Raw genomic sequence first — 21,559 nt, 5'->3', positions numbered from 1 at the left:
GTAGTTCTAACATATCAAACTTTTTTAAAAAATGTCCTAAAAAATCTTCAACGAATTCCAAATGGCTATTGGGAAGAGACTTGGCATTGTGGATGGCACGAGATTTAGTACCGTTCCATACAATTTCCAATAATGGAATAAAAGACTTCCTAAAAAAATACAAAGTTGTATTAGCTGATGGTGATATACCACATTTCAAAACCATTTCAACAACAGCGTTAGATGATGTTTATGAATGCGTTTTAAACACAGTTCGACAAAAAATCTCTGGCCAGGAACATTTTGCACTAACATTTGATTTGTGGACTGATAATTTTCGAAGAAGAAATTATATTACATTTACTTTTCATTATCTCGACAAACATTTCCTGTTGGAAAATCTCACCTTGGAAACAAAATACATTTCAAAGTCTCACACTGGCAATAACATTTTAACAGAACTTGAACAAGTAACAGATTTTTTCAAATTAAAGCTGGGAACCAATTTTGTTGTCACTGATCAAGGTAGTAACATTAAAAAAGCCATTGATTTAGGGTGCATCAACAACCATTTCTGCCTTGGGCATGGGCTACATAATTTGCTTACTATAGATGGCTATAATTCGTCCCTGAAGTAAGCAACTTAATTGCGAAGTGCAAAAGTATTGCAAGGGCCCTTCGTTTTAAAACAGATGTTTTAAGATGCCAAGCTGATACAATACAAAACGAAATTTTAGCAAATATTGACAACTTGAAGGAACTCCTTGCTTCCGAAGACTTGTGTTGGGTCGACTACTATGACGGATTTGGTCCACTAGACGATGTTCCGTTATAAACGTATTAGCACATCAACAATCCTAATGACTTACATGGTAGTTTGATGGGCAAAAGAAATGTCACTCTAAAAAACGCGGTCGCAACAAGATGGCACAGCGTTCTGTCAATGCTTGATAGTCTTGGGTCTCAAAGAGCCGCAATATATAAATTGCTGAAAAGCTGTAATAAAACTGACTTGATTTTACTAGAAGCTGAAACACAGCTTATGTACAAGTTGAAGGACTTTTTACAAAAATTCAAAGATGCTGTGAACATTTTGTCTGGCGATTCATATCCATCTATTTCTCTTGCATTAATTATTCGAACGGAGATAGTGACAATATTATCTGAGAACGTCGACATTGATTTGGATGAGAATAATGCAAACTTTTCACAGTTGCATTTAATTCAAAAAATTAAAAATAATATAAGAAGCAAACTAGACTATAGATTTCCAATAAATGATATATTAGTGTGCGCAGCGCTGCTTGATCCGCGCTTCGGCACACTGAATTGTGTCACGGACTACTGCAACGACAGAAATATTACGAAAGTAAATTTTTTAATTAAAATGTATAAATCCCTTATTGGCGACTCAAAAAATACCGAAGGTAATAATGATAAAGATATTTCTCCACCTTCCTCTAAAATATTGAAGCTTGCGCAGAGGTATTCCACAAATTCAAAAAATATGAATTTATCAGCAGAATGCCATTTGCTGTTGTTTGTCATCAAACCAAAATGTTTTAAATTTCTGGAGAGAATTTTTCAAAATTTCTGTAAGGTCAGAGAGTAATTGAAAAAACTTGTGGAGATCAAAATTTATTTACCAAGTACGACGGCGTGAGCCGGAGCGCGGACTTCGCCGCCGCCGCCGATATTTCAACAAGTCTACGCCGCCGCCGCCGATAAAGTAATCGGCGTAAACCTCTAGTATGTACATATGTACACACTCACATAAATATGTAGACACCCCTTTTTGGACAATTCTTACAATTTTCGCTTTCGCAAATTTATTTTAACTAATTTCCCATAAGAAAATGTGTCACGATCTATAACAAAAACTAAATTATATTTAAAAAATGTTTAAAAAATTCGACGAATTTTCATAACAAATTTTAATTTTTTTTCGGAGTTTTTAAAATTTTTTAGAGTATTGAGATTTGTAGTCCATTCAATTTAAGTACAATAAAGTAATATTCTTAAGTCCTTTAAATTTTTTTGGACATATGTCACTTATTCACATGAGTTACTGTATATGAAATAAGCAAATGTATGCATATGAAGTAAAATTTTGGAAAAAAATAAAAAAAAAGAAAATATGGCTGAAAAAAATTACGTAGTTGTAATAAATGACTGCATATGAAACGGAAAATCTCATAAAATAATTTTGTCCAGCTAGCTTGTTCTACACGAAACACTGTGCGGTGTTCTAACCTATGAGTAAAGTTTCTCGTTTGTAGCTAAATGAGAAGTTACTTAAAAATCGATTGCACCTAATATATAGAAGTAAAAAGTCCAAAAAACACCTGCATGAAATTATCAGTAGTTATTTGCTGAATATCCACTTATCTGAATTCATAAAGCTTACCTGAGTCCAGCTACGATTTCACTTTTAACACTAAGATGGCCCATACATGACACAAAAGCCATGCGCAAATATAAAACGACGGAATTTGTGCAAATAAAAATTTTGACATACACGGCTCAAAAACACTGCGCAATATTCATTTTTAATGTAGCGCAACAAATAAAACATGTGTTATAATTGTATAAAAAAGGCACTAATTGTATAAAAAAAACACTATTTATTTTCCACAGTGCTGGTAATTCACAGTATAAGTCGAAAAACTCGCACCAGAAGCGTTTATTTTCCATTGTATTTATAATCTTTATATTTTAGTTGCAAGACCAGCTCAACTCATTGCAGCACTGCGCAATATTCATTTTTCAACTAGCGCACCAAATGAAACATGTGTTCTAATTGTATAAAAAATTATTATGTATTATTGAATTTGTGTGAATTCCTGTTACCAGCTAGAGATGGTCCTTACGCATTCGATATTAACATTTTTAAGCAATAATTACTGATGTTATATTATCAGAAACCACAGGTAAACTGTGTAAGATTCACCACACACGAAGAAAAAAGCGTGTGCAATATTTGCAGACATGCGTAAATATCAAAATCATTTTGATTTTAGCGCAGTTCTCTGCGCAAATAGCGCAACCAGTGCACACACCCGGCAAATCCTTGTGAGAATTGGTAATTGGCACAAGGATACTTGAGCCGTGTAATTGGCGTATAAGTAAAGTGAAGCAAACTTCGGTATAGATAAAGAGGTGAGCTACGTTTAATACAATGCTCAAAATCAGTGGATTTTTGGGGATACTTAAATAATGCCGATAGTATTTTAAAATAAATCTCAAAATTTATTATTTTTTTGTTTGTAGAAATACTCAATGACAAATTTTGGTTTCTCTCTACAAATTCGAAACTATTCGAATTGGACAGAATATTAGAAAAAAGGGTAAAAATTTTTTCCTTGTAGATATTTGTAAAAAGCCGGTAGATACTTAAGAAACTAGATAAGTTAAAAAGGCCCACTAGGTGGCGCTGATGTAAACACTTCTGTTACGGACTAATCGGTAAAGTCAATGTTTCCTTTTTGAGGCATACATTTTTTTTAAATAACAAGCCTGTAACTTGTAAATCATCTTAAGTAAAATCTGTTGATATTATGGATAAACTTTATCAGTAATATTGACCGAATTATGTTTTGCTTACCTTTGGGAATTATAAATTTTTGCCAGGGACGGAAAATAATTATTATTTTTTTCTTTGGAGTCGAAAAAGTCCTGGTCAAGAAATTGTCCTAGGTGAAAATGTTTGAGTTCCCTATAGCAATATCATGTCGAATCATGCATCCTTCTTATTTTTCGAACCTTTTCCATAAAAGTCCACATATAAAAGTAAAATCTGTATTTTTATATAAAATAAAAAAATTGTTTAATTCGGATTAGCCGTTTCTTTGTTATCAACCGGGACTTTTATTTTGGCCTTAAAAAATAAAAGTCCGGATTTAACTTTTATTTCCGGACTTTTATTTTTAAAAGTCCGAGTTTAACTAGTTTTATCGGACTCAAAAAATAAAAATCCGAAAATAATTTTTATCTTGATCCAAATATATTTAAATCACAATAGAACGCAGGTGTGCAGGCTGATAAGAAAAAAACAGCTGTTTATATTTTGACACAAATTAGATAATTGCATAAATACGTATAAATATATACAGTGTTGGGTAAAACAAGAAAAATATTGGTAGGAAGTTGAAAATTTTTGGTGCACTAAATTTAATGTTTTTGATGTGTGCGAAGAACAATTTTTTTTTATTTCTTATAATTAAACTCAAAGAAATTAATAGTACAAGCTTTCTGGTGGAAATGCACTCGGCTGAAAATTGTTTATTTTATTTCCCTTCTCCTTTCTTTCTTTAAGTCTACGCGCTTATGAGGGCTGATTGCGTTAAAGATGAGAATATAACCATGGTTCTAATAAACAAAAATATAAATTTTTTTTAAAATTGAAATTTTGTACGAAATTTCGTCGTAAGCTTTTTGTCGTTTTCGTAAAGTTACCAAACTTAACGGAGGCTGTGTATCGGATGAAAATAATTAATCCCTTGAAGACGATCTCCGACGGAGATTGAAATATATTCGGAATAATATAAAAAACAGAATTTGTTTTATTGACCTTGAGCTGGAAAAAAGGAAATTATAGATTCATCTATAACAAGTAAGGAAGGTTAAGTTCGGGTGTAACCGAACATTACATACTCAGTTGAGAGCTATGGTGACAACATAAGGGAAAATAACCATGTAGGAAAATGAAACGAGAGAAACCCTGGAATGTGTATCAAATGAAAGGCATTAAAGAGTATTTTATGAGGGAGTGGGCCATAGTTCTATAGGTGGACGCCATTTAGGGATATAGCCATAAAGGTGGATCAGGGTTGACTCTAGAATGCGTTTCTACGATATGGGTATCAAATGAAAGGTGTTAATGAGTATTTTAAAAGGGAGTAATCCTTAGTTCCATAGGTGGACGCCGTTTTAAGATATCTCCACAAAGGTGGACCAGGGGTGACCCTAGAATTTGTTTGTACAATATGGGCATCAAACGAATGGTGTTAATGAGTATTTTAAAAGGGAGTGGGCCTTAGTTCTATAGGTGGATGCCGTTTCGAAATATCGCCATAAAGGTGGACCAGGGGTGACTCTAGAATGTGTTTGTACGATATGGGTATCAAATTAAAGGTATTAATGAGGGTTTTAAAAGGGAGTGGTGGTTGTTGTATAGGTGGTCGCCTTTTCGAGATATCGCCATAAAGGTGGACCAGGGGTGACTCTAGAATGCGTTTGTACGATATGGGTATCAAATGAAAGGTGTTAATGAGTATTTAAAAGAGAGTAATCCTTAGTTCCATAGGTGGACGCCGTTTCGAGATATCGCCATAAAGGTGGACCAGGGGTGACCCTAGAATTTGTTTGTAAGATATGGGTATCAAATTAAAGGTATTAATGAGGGTTTTAAAAGGGAGTGGTGGTTGTTGTATAGGTGGTCGCCTTTTCGAGATATCGCCATAAAAATGGACCAGGGGTGACTCTAGAATGCGTTTGTACGATATGGGTATCAAATGAAAGGTGTTAATGAGTATTTAAAAGAGAGTAATCCTTAGTTCCATAGGTGGACGCCGTTTCGAGATATCGCCATAAAGGTGGACCAGGGGTGACCCTAGAATTTGTTTGTACAATATGGGTATCAAACGAAAGGTGTTAATGAGTATTTTAAAAGGGAGTGGGCCTTAGTGCTATAGGTGGACGCCGTTTCGAGATATCGCTATAAAGGTGGGCCAGGGGCGACTCTAGAATTCGTTCGTGCAATATGGGTATCAAACAAAAGGAGTTAGTGAGTATCTTAAAAGGGAGTGGCCCTTAGTTCTATAGGTGGACGCCTTTTCGAGGTATCGCAATAAAGGTGGACCAGGGGTGACTCTAGACTTTGTTTGTACGATATGGGTTTCAAATTAAAAGTATTAATGAGGGTTTTAAAAGAGAGTGGTGGTTGTTGTATAGGTGGTCGCATTTTCGAGATATCGCCATAAAGGTGGACCAGGGGTGACCCTAGAATTTGTTTGTACAATATGGGTATCAAAAGAAACATGTTAATGAGTATTTTAAAAGGGAGTAATCCTTAGTTCCATAGGTGGACGCCGTTTCGAGATATCGCCATAAAGGTGGAGCAGGGGTGACCCTAGAATTTGTTTGAACAATATGGGTATCAAAATAAACGTGTTAATGAGTATTTTAAAAGGGAGTAATCCTTAGTTCCATAGGTGGACGCCGTTTCGAGATATCGCCATAAAGGTGGGTATGTAATATGGGTATCAAACAAAAGGAGTTAATGAGTATCTTAAAAGGGAGTGGCCCTTAGTTCTATAGGTGGACGCCTTTTCGAGGTATCGTAATAAAGGTGGACCAGGGGTGACTCTAGACATTGTTTGTAAGATATGGGTATCAAATTAAAGGTATTAATGAGGGTTTTAAAAGGGAGTGGTGGTTGTTGTATAGGTGGTCGCCTTTTCGAGATATCGCCATAAAGGTGGACCAGGGGTGACTCTAGAATGCGTTTGTACGATATGGGTATCAAATGAAAGGTGTTAATGAGAGTTTTAAAAGGAAGTGGTGTGAAGACGTTTTCCAGATATCGACCAAAATGTGGGCCAGGGTGACCCAGAACATCATCTGTTGGATACCGCTACTTTATTTATATATGTAATACCTGCAAAAATTTTAAGGGTTTTTTATTTCGCCCTGCAGAACTTTTTCATTTTCTTCTACTTAATATGGTAGGTGTCACACCCATTTTATAAAGTTTTTTCTAAAGTTATATTTCGCGTCAATAAAACAATCCAATTGGTGGTCATAGTCGGATTTCGTTCATTTTTCATACCAAGATAAAGTGAGTTCAAGTAAGCACGTGAACTAAGTTCAGTAAAAATATGTCGATTTTTGCTCAAGTTATCGTGTTAAAGGCCATGCGGAAGGACAGACGGACGACTGTGTATAAAAACTGGGCATGGCATTAACCGATTTCGCCCATTTTCACAGAAAACAGTTAACGTCATAAAATCTATGCCCCTACCAAATTTCAAAAGGATTGGTTAATTTTTGTTCGACTTATGGCGTTAAAAGTATCCTAGACAAATTAAATGAAAAAGGGCGGAGCCACGCCCATTTTGAAACTTTCTGTTATTTTTGTATTTTATTGCACCATATCATTACTGGAGTTGAATGTTGACATAATTTACTTATATACTGTAAAGATATTAAATTTTTTGTTAAAATTTTACTTTAAAAAAATTTTTCTTTAAAAGTGGGCGTGGTCCTTCTCCGATTTTGCTAATTTTTATTAAGCGTACATATAGTAATAGGAGTAACGTTTCTGCCAAATTTCATCATGATATCTTCAACGATTCCCAAATTACAGCTTGCAAAAGTTTTAAATTACCTTCTTTTAAAAGTGGGCGGTGCCACGCCCATTGTCCAAAATTTTACTAATTTTCTATTCTGCGTCATAAGTTCAACTCACCTACCAAGTTTCGTCGCTTTAGCTGTCTTTTGTAATGAATTATCGCACTTTTTCGGTTTTTCGAAATTTTCGATATCGAAAAAGTGGGCGTGGTTATAGTCCGATATCGTTCATTTTAAATAGCGATCTGAGATGTGTACTCAGGAACATACATACCAAATTTCATCAAGATACCTCAAAATTTACTCAAGTTATCGTGTTAACGGACGGACGGACGGACGGACGGACATGGCTCAATCAAATTTTTTTTCGATCCTGATTATTTTGATATATGGAAGTCTATATCTATCTCGATTCCTTTATATATGTACAACCAACCGTTATCCAATCAAACTTAATATACTCTGTGAGCTCTGCTCAACTGAGTATAAAAAGGTCGTCAAAATCATATTTAGTAAAGTTAAATTTGTATAAGTTAGATATATTTAAGTAAAAAAGTTAACCTGACCTTTGTTTTGCACAACACTGTACATTGTACATATATTGTATTCGACAATTGGTGATTAGATATTTCTACGAAAATCAAGTGAATTTCATTTAATGAAATGTTTAAATAATATATTAGGCATGTTCTATAGAAATGGAGCATTCTATGTGAATCCGAACTTCATTAGATTTGTGCAAAAGTTGACTTAAATTTTTTTCATCAATTATTATACTCAGTTGAGCAGAGCTCACAGAGTATATTAAGTTTGATTGGATAACGGTTGGTTGTACATATATAAAGGAATCGAGATAGATATAGACTTCCATATATCAAAATAATCAGGATCGAAAAAAAATTTGATTGAGCCATGTCCGTCCGTCCGTCCGTCCGTCCGCCCGTCCGTCCGTCCGTCCGTCCGCCCGTCCGTCCGTTAACACGATAACTTGAGTAAATTTTGAGGTAACTTGATGAAATTTGGTACGTAGGTTCCTGAGCACTCATCTCAGATCGGTATTTAAAATGAACGATATCGGACTATAACCACGCCCACTTTTTCGATATCGAAAATTTCGTAAAACCGAAAAAGTGCGATAATTCATTACCAAAGACAGATAAAGCGACGAAACTTGGTAGATGAGTTGAATTTATGACGCAGAATAGAAAATTAGTAAAATTTTGGACAATGGGCGTGGCACCGCCCACTTTTAAAAGAATGTAATTTATAATTTTTGCAAGCTGTAATTTGTCAGTCGTTGAAGATATCATGATGAAATTTGGCAGGGACGTTACTCCTATTACTATATGTACGCCTAATAAAAATTAGCAAAATCGGAGAAGGACCACGCCCACTTTTAAAAAAAAATTTTTTTTAAAGTAAAATTTTAACAAAAAATTTAATATCTTTACAGTATATAAGTAAATTATGTCAACATTCAACTCCAGTAATGACATGGTGCAACAAAATACAAAAATAAAAGAAAATTTCAAAATGGGCGTGGCTCCGCCCTTTTTCATTTAATTTGTCTAGGATACTTTTAACGCCATAAGTCGAACAAAAATTAACCAATCCTTTTGAAATTTGGTAGGGGCATATATTTTATGATGTTAACTGTTTTCTGTGAAAACAGGCGAAATCGGTTGATGCCACGCCCAGTTTTTATACACAGTCGTCCGTCTGTCCTTCCGCATGGCCGCTAACACGATAACTTGAGCAAAAATCGACATATCTTTAATGAACTTAGTTCACGTACTTACTTGAACTCACTTTATTTTGGTATGAAAAATGAACGAAATCCGACAATGACCACGCCCACTTTTTCGATATTGAAAATTACGAAAAATGAAAAAAATGCCATAATTCTATACCAAATACGAAAAAAGGGATGAAACATGGTGAGGTAATTGGATTGGTTTATTGACACGAAATATAACTTTAGAAAAACTTTATAAAATGGTTGTGACACCTACCATATTAAGTAGAAGAAAATGAAAAAGTTCCGCAGGGCGAAATAAAAAACCCTTAAAATCTTGGCAGGTATTACATATATAAATAAATTAGCGGTATCCAACAGATGATGTTCTGGGTCACCCTGGTCCACATTTTGGTCGATATCTGGAAAACGCCTTCACATATACAACTACCACCACTCCCTTTTAAAACTCTCATTAATACCTTTAATTTGATACCCATATCGTACAAACACATTCTAGAGTCACCCCTAGTCCACCTTTATAGCGATATTTCGAAACGGCGTCCACCTATAGAACTAAGGCCCACTCTCTAGGGTCACCCCTGGTCCACCTTTATGGCGATATCTCGAAACGGCGTCCACCTATGGAACTAAGGATTACTCCCTTTTAAAATACTCATTAACACCTTTCTTTTGATACCCATATTGTACAAACAAATTCTAGGGTCACCCCTGGTCCACCTTTATGGCGGTATCTCGAAACGGCGTCCACCTATGGAACTAAGGATTACTCCCTTTTAAAATACTCATTAACACCTTTCATTTGATACCCATATCGTACAAACGCATTCTAGAGTCAACCCTGATCCACCTTTATCGCTATATTACTAAATGGCGTCCACCTATAGAACTATGGCCCACTCCCTCATAAAATACTCTTTAACACCTTTCATTTGATACCCATATCGTACAAACGCATTCTAGAGTCACCCCTGGTCCACCTTTATGGCGATATCTCGAAAAGGCGACCACCTATACAACAACCACCACTCCCTTTTAAAACCCTCATTAATACCTTTAATTTGATACCCATATCGTACAAACACATTCTAGAGTCACCCCTAGTCCACCTTTATAGCGATATTTCGAAACGGCGTCCACCTATAGAACTAAGGCCCACTCTCTTTTAAAATACTCATTAACACCATTCGTTTGATGCCCAAATTGTACAAACAAATTCTAGGGTCACCCCTGGTCCACCTTTGTGGCGATATCTCGAAACGGCGTCCACCTATGGAACTAAGGATAACTCCCTTTTAAAAGACTCATTAACACCTTTCATTTGATACCCATATCGTACAAACGCATTCTAGAGTCACCCCTGGTCCACCTTTATGGCGATATCTCGAAACGGCGTCCACCTATGGAACTAAGGATTACTCCCTTTTAAAATACTCGTTAACACCTTTCTTTTGATACCCATATTGTACAAACAAATTCTAGGGTCACCCCTGGTCCACCTTTATGGCGGTATCTCGAAACGGCGTCCACCTATGGAACTAAGGATTACTCCCTTTTAAAATACTCATTAACACCTTTCATTTGATACCCATATCGTACAAACGCATTCTAGAGTCAACCTGATCCACCTTTATGGCTATATCTCAAAAAGGCGACCACTTATACAACTACCACCACTCTCTTTTAAAACCCCCATTAATACCTTTAATTTGATACCCATATCGTACAAACAAATTCTAGGATCACACCTGGTCCACCTTTATGGCGATATCTCGAAACGGCGTCCACCTGTGGACCTAAGCATCACTCGCTTTTAAAATACTCATTAACACCTTTCTTTTGATACCCATATTGTACAAACAAATTCTAGGGTCACCCCTGGTCCACCTTTATGGCGATATCTCGAAACGGCGTCCACCTATGGAACTAAGGATTACTCCCTTTTAAAATACTCGTTAACACCTTTCTTTTGATACCCATATTGTACAAACAAATGCTAGGGTCACCCCTGGTCCACCTTTATGGCGATATCTCGAAACGGCGTCCACCTATGGAACTAAGGATTACTCCCTTTTAAAATACTCGTTAACACCTTTCTTTTGATACCCATATTGTACAAACAAATTCTAGGGTCACCCCTGGTCCACCTTTATGGCGGTATCTCGAAACGGCGTCCACCTATGGAACTAAGGATTACTCCCTTTTAAAATACTCATTAACACCTTTCATTTGATACCCATATCGTACAAACGCATTCTAGAGTCAACCTGATCCACCTTTATGGCTATATCTCAAAAAGGCGACCACTTATACAACTACCACCACTCTCTTTTAAAACCCCCCTTAATACCTTTAATTTGATACCCATATCGTACAAACAAATTCTAGGGTCACACCTGGTCCACCTTTATGGCGATATCTCGAAACGGCGTCCACCTGTGGAGCTAAGCATCACTCCCTTTTAAAATACTCATTAACACCTTTCTTTTGATACCCATATTATACAAACAAATTCTAGGGTCCACCTTTATGGCGATATCTCGAAACGGCGTCCACCTATGGAACTAAGGGTTACTCCCTTTTAAAATACTCATTAACACCTTTCATTTGATACCCATATCGTACAAACGCATTCTAGAGTCAACCTGATCCACCTTTATGGCTATATCCCTAAATGGCGTCCACCTATAGAACTATGGCCCACTCCCTCATAAAATACTCTTTAATGCCTTTCATTTGATACACATGTCATACAAACACATTCCAGGGTTTCCCTCGGTTCATTTTCCTACATGGTTATTTTCCCTTATGTTGTCACCATAGCTCTCAACTGAGTATGTAATGTTCGGTTACACCCGAACTTAACCTTCCTTACTTGTTAAAAATATATTTTATTATTTGGGAAAAATTTAAACTACGTGACACAGGACGGATAAGGCCACAGCTGTTTCGATTATACCTTGTAAATCTCTTCAAAGCCTTTTCTCCCGGGAGTGGGATTTGAACTCGCACTCCTACGATGGTTGAAGTGTTGACTTCTTTTGAATATTTTATACTTTTACACACTGCATATACTTCTTATGTAATTATGTGTTAAAGTTATGCTTGTCGGTAAGGCGGTTTTTCAAAGAAACTTGGTTATTATAAAATAAATTAAAAATTGCTTCAAATAAATGTTTTCATATATTTAAAGCAATACGGGCAATCCCCGCTTAACTCATACATTAAAAATATATTTTCCTTTAATTTTGATTGTAAAGCCTGCATGTCCTTTTCCATAAAAATATTCTGCGAAACCATTCTAGAAAGATTTTTTGGATGCCAAAAGGTACAATTCCAATTTATTTAATATTTTTTGAGGCGAGCGATAGCGAAAGGCAAAAAAATTCATAATTACTCACGATATATATCGAACAAAAAAATCCTTAAGATATGCCGAAATAGTCCTGAAATTATCCCGAAAATATTGCTGAAATGATACTGAAATAGTTCGTGCCTTTTTCACCATCACAAAAGAATCCCGAAGTGGTCGATAACTGACCCGAACATAATCTGGATATAGTCCCAAAACGATCTCTAAAACAATCCCGAAGTGATCCCGAAACTGTACAGAAATACACCTAAAATGTTTACAAAAACATTCTCTAAAAAACTTCCGAAATAATCCCGAAAGCAATCACAAAAAAAATTCTGAAATGGTCACTAAATGATCTAGAAATTATCCCAGAGACAATCCCAAAACCGTTCGGAGATAGTCACAAAATTAATCAAAAACAACTCCCATAGTCCCGAAACGATCTTCAAAACATTACCGAAATTACGATCCTCAAATAATCCACTCACCTTTGTCGCTTTCATAAGAAAATAACAACAGTTATATGCAAAAAAACTATAACAGTTACATCACATTTTTTAATAACTAAATTGATTAGAAATGGTAAAACAAGAATTTTTTTTATTTTTGCAAAAGAAAAAACACAAAATTGCAGTTTAGTCCTTCCACTAGTAATTAATTTTATATTATTTTTCTCAGGAAATCGCGCTAAGCCCCACATCACCTGCCTATCAAGATTGGAAAGTCTCACCAATACCACTAAATTTTGATGTTTACCTTTTTAATTGGACAAATCCAGAGGATTTTTACGTTGGCTCTCACAAAAAGCCACATTTCAAAGAAATTGGGCCATATCGTTTTCGCGAAAACCCTGATAAAGTAAACATAGAATGGCACGAGAGCAATAATTCTGTGTCATATCGCAAAATATCGTTATTCTTTTTCGACGAAGCTAACAGCAAAGGCCATCTAAGTGATCGTATAACTTCGGTGAATGCAGTGGCGCATGTGAGTGTGGTTTTTTTTTTTTTTAATATTTTGTAAAAAAAAAATTTATATTAAAAAATTTGTTTAAACTTTTTTTTATATTTTATTGTTTTTATTTTTAGGGCGCAGCTTTAGAGGGCAAAAATAGCTCGGCATTCGGCAAAGTCATGTTGAGAAATGTTCTAAAAATGTATAGAGAGGATGTGTCTGTTACCAAATCAGCCAACGAATGGATGTTCAAAGGCTATCGTGATCCCTTGGTAACAATGGCTTCCTTAGCCTCAAAGCTATCTCCTACTTTTGAGGTGCCATTTGATCGCGTGGGTTATTTATATACGGTAAGTTTTGGACAAAGAAAAAATATGCTGTGTAGTTAAATGGTTAGCGCAGTGTGTCTAAAGCGTAGTGATGATAAAGGAATAAAGGCTTAGAAACCTTCGAAATGGATCTATCTGCGTAGCTATTCAGGTGTCTGAAAAATTTTCCATCTTCTATTCCAATAAAAAAAATCATTTTTCAATCATAGAAAAATTAAAAAAACAGTAATTATCAAAAAAACGAAAAACGAATACTTTATTTTATTTTATATCATTTCAATTCATCTCATTTTATTTTATTTTAATTTAAATTTATTTTATTTCCTATCAATATTAGATAAAAATTGCAAAGTTTAGAAACGACGATGGTTACTAGGACTGCCTTTACACCAGTATGAAGTAAGAATGTTGGAGATTCGAGTTCAATACTCAACTCCCGATAAGCAAGCTGATGAAGAAATGAAATTCAGAAGCATGTCCTAGTAACCATCGCCATTTGTAAACTTTGTAATTTATCTCTAATATCAATAACAGAAACAATTGTATAAAAGAATATGAACAAGTCTCGCTAATTAAATACAGATCATTATTTTATTTCCTTTCAATTTATTTTTTTTTTTACTTTGCCTTATTTTATTTAATTTTTATTTTTTTTTTTTTTTGTTAACAGAGATTTTTTAATAGAAAAAGAATACTAAAACACACAAACTCATTTTCAATGCACGTATAATTTCGACTGTAAATAAATTATTACAATATTTTAGTTCACTGCCAGAAATTCTAAAGCCAATATAACTATGTTAAATATTCTATTGTCACGAATATTAGCATCACTAAGTGATACTCACATCACTAAGGTTATTAAGTAAAGGCACAACAACAATAAAGCAATCTGCCACTCTTGTGTACATGAAATCAATCATCATTTACCCACATACATACAAGGCAACGAAGAGATAACTCACACACAGATGTAGTCATCAGCCGAATTGTTACTCACCCATACACATGCATATGCAGAAACATTATAAACTGCAAATAGGTATACATATATGTAGTTCAATTACCAAGCAGGAGATACAGCAGTTCTAGAAAGCGAAACGTCTAGACTTCAGTAGAAATATGCGAATGAAGCAACGGAGAGTATAAAATCAGCGCAAGCTGAGTAGTCAAGAATCAGTTTGGTTTAAGCACGCAATTAGTTGTGAAGTATAAGTGTTATTGTGAAGTACCTTAAAGTAGTCTAATAAAGACCATTTAGCATTACTGAATATTGGAGTTAAGTATTCGAAAGTTTAGCGATTCGAACGTTTGCAGAAGGTTGGAAATAAACGGAGTTTCCAGAAATTCGTTACACTATGTTCTTACCAAGTGATAAATAAGCACAATAGTTTTATAACAATTTTATTTTATTTTATGTTAATTTATTTTATTTCATTTTATTTTATTTTTGCCATTTCATTAGTTTTATTTTATTTAATTTTACGTTGTTTTATTTTATTATATTTTATTTTGTTTTTATTTATTCTATTTTATGTTATTACATTTTATTTTAAATCATTTCATTTTATTTTATTTTATTTTGTTTTATTTCATTTTATTTTTACTTAACTTATTTTATTGATATTGGAGAAAAATATCGATAACAGAAACCATTGTTTTGTATAAAGCAATTAGAGCAAGTCTCGCTAATTAAATACATATGTTAATTTATTTTATTTTATTTCATTTCATTTAATTTTGTTTTATTTTATTTTATTTCATTTCATTTTATTTTATTTTAATTTGTTTTATTTTATTTTATTATATTTTATTTTGTTTTATTTTTATTTATTTTTTTTTATTTTATTTCATTTAAATTTATTTTAGTTTTATTTATTTTATTCTTTTTATTTATTAGTTAAGTTTTAATTTTAATTTCAATTAGGGTCTAAGACTTTAGTTGTTAGCACCTAGCTATAAGTTTTATTGTAAAATTTATTTTATAAATAAACTCTATATAATAATAATAATAATAATATATTTTTTAATTTCACTAAAAAATTTCTTATATCAATTTACTTTTTTGTAGCGCAATAGCAGCTCTACATTTGATGGCCACTTCAATGTCTATACCGGCCTAGATGATTTACGCAAAATAGGCCAGATTCACGCATGGAATCATAAAACACATAACGGTGTTTATGAGGGTGAATGTGGTCACGTGCGAGGTTCAACGGGTGAATTTTTTCCATCTAATTTAACGCCGCAAGATACACTGGAAATTTATTTACAAAATTTATGTCGCACAGTGCCATTAGATTATATCGAGACTGTCAAAATACACGGAGTAACGGCATTTAAGTATGCTGCTACGGAACGTGCAGTTGATAACGGTAAGTGGCGATATTTTATTTTTGTCTGGGGAGAAATGTAAACAAAAAATTAAAGAACTTAGATAAAGAGCCACCTGTTAAACAGTCTTTCGATTTCAAGAGCCTTCCACAGTCTTAAGATATTCATGATCCCAATTTTACTTATTTTGTTGAGCTATTAGATACAAGGAGACTTATGATACAAGGATGCATGACCCTAAGTCTCGAAGGTAGGGACTTTCAGGCAAGAGTTTTGATCTACCTACGAGTTTCAAAGGTTCTGCACTGTCTCAAAGATCTTCCTCGGTTTCCTCGAGCTTCGAAAGACAGCGGTGATGTATGGTGATCGTTGCCTAGTAGTTCTTCTTTAGAAGAAACCTAAGAAGTGATCGCATATTCATTAATAATATTTTGCCGTGGAACTTCACTATTTATCCAAGTCTCAAGACACACTTAGTACTTCTAGGAAGTAAGTAAGTCGCACGAGATTTAAAAGTAACTGCATGTTGTGACAACCATGCTGGCACACGGCCTAAGTTCAAGTTTTGAGAGATATCTTTTCTCCATTTCAAAACAATCATAGCTAGTAAAAGATGATCCCTCCGAAGTGCAGAAATATTTGAACTGACTACTGTGGATGGCACTGAACGAGATACTATTCGAACCCAATAGATAGGGAGTATAGCTGGTAGAATAAGAAAATGGCAGCAGCGGGATAGTTGCCTTCTACGTTAGGCTAAATCCTAGAAGGGGCGCTTCGTTGGTTCCAAGCTACAGGGGCAATTGAAGGCAATTTTTTGTGCTTTCTTCTCCTTTTATGCTGATTTCTGACTGCCATTCTTTCTCTTTCCTTCACAGGCACTCTTTATCTCGAAATGAAATGCTACTGCGTAAATGGTGTTTGCGAGAAATCAGGCGTTGTGAACTTGTCACCATGTCAACATAATACCCCAATTTACACATCATATCCACACTTTTACAAAGCCGATCCCAGTTATTTAGAGGCGATCGAAGGACTCTCGCCTGATCCAGCGAAACATGAATTCTTTATGACTCTCGAACCGAATAGTGGCATGCCCATGGATGTTGGCGGTGGCTTTCAAGTAAACTACCTCTTAACACCAGTGCCAGGCATAGCGTAAGTTGGACGACATGCATATTCTTTCCGTTTCTAATATCTGTTTCTCTTTTTTTACAGCCCCTTCGACAACATTCCACGCACATTTATGCCACTCATGTGGGCTGAGGAACGTGTGCGCGTTCCACCTGAAATTGCTAGTCAAATCGCTTTGGTGCCACTCATCATATGTCTGGGACAAGTTTTCACAGGTATAATGTTTGCTGTGGGCATTATTCTTATTTGTTGGTATCCAACCAAATGTTTATCACAAGTGTGTCGTGATCCGAAGAGCAAAAACGCATTACTTAATCCAATTGTGAATGGTGATAGTCGTTCGATTGCGTTGGTGCCACTGCGCATGCCACAAATAGAGGGTGTTTCATTAATAGTGCATAATCAGGCGAATAGTGAAAAGAATGTGGTGCTTAAAGTTAGTGGAGAGGCAAGCGAAAGTTTATTGCGTGCAACGGCAATAAATACGTCTAATAAGGAGAAGGCTGTCATTAAGAGATAGTTAGCCTAGCGTAAAGTTGGTACCTTGGTTATTATTAGCAATGTTAACTACTTTTATAAGTGTGTAAAGAGTATATAAATATAGAAGAATGAGCAAGAAAAGTATAGTAACAAGTTGAGTATAAGTACTAACCATAGATGGGCACATCGCACTGCCATTGAATATGCACTGAAATAAAGGTCGAATGCTAATGCATAAAAAATTGTATTATAATACTCATTGATTGATATTGGAAATGTAAGTGCATTACATATATTTTTTTGAATGATAAAACAATTTTATACGCATGGCAAATATTATTTTGGATTAAATACAAATATTTTTTTGATTGAAAATGTAAATGTATTCGTAATACAAGTGAAATTGCATTATTTATAAATTTTTTTGGATGATTTTGTGAATAAAATCGCAATACAACTGTTTTTTTGTATGATAATGCAAACGAGATTACATTACAAAGGTTTTTTTAATGATATGAAGAATTGAATTTAAAAGATAGAATTTTTTACTAACAATGCCAACAGAATTACATCACACATTAAGGGAGCTCAGAATTGTATGTATTTGGTGTTGGAAACGTTGCTATAGCAAATGAAAGCTAAGGATCGTGAACAACTTTTTTTCATTTTAAATTTTTTCTTTGCCTAATTGGTTTTGTTTGTACAGTTGTTAATTTGCTATTCAAAATTTAAAAAATAAACTACGGTGTTTGATGTTGCGTATTTGCCTTGACGTAGCAAATGCATAGCCGTATAATTTGTTGGCGTTTTGTGTAAATATACAGTTACAAATACAATGATGCTAGACCCTTGCACAAAATCCTGAACTACCCTAATAGTAATAATAATTATGTAATTATGCAAAATGTATTCCACCTAACACATTATTTGACAAGTAAAGCAAACTAAGTTGTATTGTAAATAAGTAGGCCTTAATCTTTTATTGCATTGCACTAAGTGCACTACATTTCTAATGCAATGTGCCCATTTATGCTACTAACCTTATGTATTTGTAATTGTATTATACATTAATAATGAAGAATGTGCATTAGGGCCTTAAAAAAATGGTTTTGTATTTTCTCTGCCACCACGCATAAAAGTTTTATTTCTATGCCAAAAACGGCCTCTAAAAATTTATCTAATATTAATATTAAGGTGGTTCGCATCACACTTTTTAACTCCACATAAAATTTGCATTGGGAAACTTGCATTCATATCTTCTGAATTGTGAAAACTAACTAACAGCTTATCTTAAAAAAAAAAATCCATTGACACTTTTTTGTAGGGAATCGGAGTAGATTTCTTTTAATTTAATTTTATAATATTTTTTTGCTTAAACTGTCGTTAGAGCAACTTTTAACTTCGAATAACTTTTGAAAATATGTATATCAGCGTAGTTTGCATCCCAAGTTTTTGTAGAGCTTTCAATTCATATTTTTGGATCTACAAAAATGTTCAGAGTGGTCAGGAGAAAAACCGAAAGCGAATTTGTTTTGAAACGCCCTAATGTGGAGTATGCAAATTGAAACCTCATAGAAATTAATCGTAATACATACCTCAAGCCAATAGCCATCAACCTACATCACATACATATATTAACAAATATATATATATATAAGAATATTTAGCCATTGAGCACTAAATAAGTATGCTTTAATAATAAACACATTAGAGTGGTAGAAAAAAAATTATTTTCTTTAACACAAAAATTTGTTTCATAACAAAAAAAACGCCTTTGTCGATATCATTGTGGAATCACCAGGTGAAGTAAATAAACCAAGACAGAAGATGTACGCTATCTGAAACGGTAGGGGTGTATTTCCAACGGTTAGAACAGGGTAACATTTTTACCCGCTTTGAAAAAATTGGAGCAGAAAAATTAATACCTTGCTACATATATGTAATACTCCCATATTTCTACAAAATGTTAGGTGCATTCCCAAACATCAGAGTGCCGATATATCGCTGTTTAAACGTTTTTGTTTTTGTATTCAATAATCGAATGTACCAAAATTTAAATTTGTTCTTGTCCCACTAATGCTACTACAATCACAAAAATTGTATAGGCTGTCTTGTTTTGATTTTAAATTCAAAACACATTACGAGCATTTTCTATTAGTAATATAGGACATGACACAAAAAATGGAGGTAGTTCCATTTACTGTGACGTTAGTCACTTGACTTTTGCGCGGACAATAACAATTTCACCAAAAACAAGCTACCAGTTTGAAAAATGCTTCGAATTTTTCTAATTTTGATGGATTTCATATTAACGGGTACGACTAAATTACTTTCATAGTTATTTTAAATAAAAAAGAAAAAAAATGCGTTGGAAATATTTTAATACGAAATATCAGCCTAGAAAAAAGGTTTTTAATAAGTTTTCGAGCTCCCGAAAATTGCTTTGGTGGAAGAAACATGGATCGAAGTATACAAAGCAAGGGAATATAGCTTTCTTAAGTGTCCGTACGTTTACTAAGAACATGTTGACAAAACATACACGTTTGTCAATTGATTGCACAAAGGAGGCCCTTACAAACCGAAACCGCAATTTCTAAAGAGTTTATCATACTTAAACGCAATTTTTATGAAATTGAATAGTGTTAAATTGGTTGTAAGTCCACATGCACTGTAGCTCTGCAGGTTAGGCACTAGTTATGAGAATTCTTTTGCCCGTTGTACCAGGGGTGGCGTCCCACAAACGTAACAAATTGAACACTCACTGCAGACTTTGGAGGCACACTTTTTCTCAACATGCCTTGAGAAATATCTACTGTAGAGGCATGATAATAGGGTCATGCTAGAACAAGAGGATTTTTCGTGTATTTCGTGTCTAGGGGTCAAGTTGCCATAAAGATATGTGTCATTAACCAATGTATGAGTCATTATCCACTATTTTTCAATCAAATTGCATGTTCTACTGATTCTCGATAGATATGTATGCTAGACTGGGTCGATTTATTAACCGATATCGCGCATACCCAAAAAAATTACTTTCCAGCCTACGAAAAAAAAAAAATGGCGACCAAAACACTACCTAAAACCCAAAAAATATTTTTTTTTCTTTTTCAAAAAAGTGTTATCGCCAACGTTTTTACAACAGCTTTTTGAAAAAAAAAAATATTTTTTGGGTTTTGGGGAGTGTTTTGGTTGAAAAATTGACCTTTCGCCATTTGCAGGCTCGAAAATTATTTTTTTTGGGTATGCGTAGTGGAACTTCTTTTTCCTGAGCCCAAATCCTATCGAAAAATCGTTGGCGCGATATCGGTTAACTTTCGTCCATACAAATCGACCCATGTTAATGTATTCACATAAGTCGTGCTAAAGCATATTATTATTGTCTCAGACGACCATTGCGTTTTCATCTTGAAGGAAGTTTTGCATCCTGAAAAACCACAATTTCGTCTAAAACAGTAACGGTATGACAAAGATTCTAGCAAAACAACAAACATCAAACTTCAAAAATCTCCAAATACGTCAAAAAATGTTTGAGTGGAACTACCTTCTTTTTTATGCCATGATATAGGAGTATTACATATGTATATGCCTGAGCTCCCTTTATAATTATTAGAATTTAAGTTCAAAACAAAATTAAAAATTGTTCACAAAAGACGATAAACAATAAACATAGTATCTATGTATGAAGCTAAGCTTTTTAATAAAATAAAATATTAATGAAAAAAATAACTGGATTTAATAAAAAACTCAGGTATGAAAAGCAAACAGCTAAACGTGATAAGGAATTAATCTTTCCAAACTTAGATACCATATAAAATGCTTAGTTATAAAATAATAAAGAAAATAATTTTGAACAAACCAAAAATTTAATAAAAATTAGAAAAAAATGTA

The 21,559-nt window shown here is 34.2% G+C and overlaps 1 protein-coding gene across 1 annotated transcript in view; it reads left to right on the top strand.

Annotated features, from left to right (window-relative positions):
* LOC137241884 (uncharacterized) overlaps positions 1–21,559 on the top strand; it is a 149,069-nt gene extending 127,510 nt beyond the window's left edge. Inside the window, exons 11-15 of the mRNA XM_067769244.1 lie at positions 13,119–13,427; positions 13,529–13,744; positions 15,795–16,098; positions 16,936–17,215; positions 17,276–21,559. Coding sequence (XP_067625345.1) covers positions 13,119–13,427; positions 13,529–13,744; positions 15,795–16,098; positions 16,936–17,215; positions 17,276–17,711 — 1,545 coding nt within the window. The 3' untranslated portion in view covers positions 17,712–21,559. The remainder of the gene's footprint in view (positions 1–13,118; positions 13,428–13,528; positions 13,745–15,794; positions 16,099–16,935; positions 17,216–17,275) is intronic.

This window comes from Eurosta solidaginis, chromosome 2 (assembly GCF_040869045.1).
Source record: "Eurosta solidaginis isolate ZX-2024a chromosome 2, ASM4086904v1, whole genome shotgun sequence".
In the NCBI taxonomy this organism is placed as follows: Eukaryota; Metazoa; Arthropoda; class Insecta; order Diptera; family Tephritidae; genus Eurosta; species Eurosta solidaginis.
This window is presented reverse-complemented; position numbering and strand designations above follow the sequence as displayed.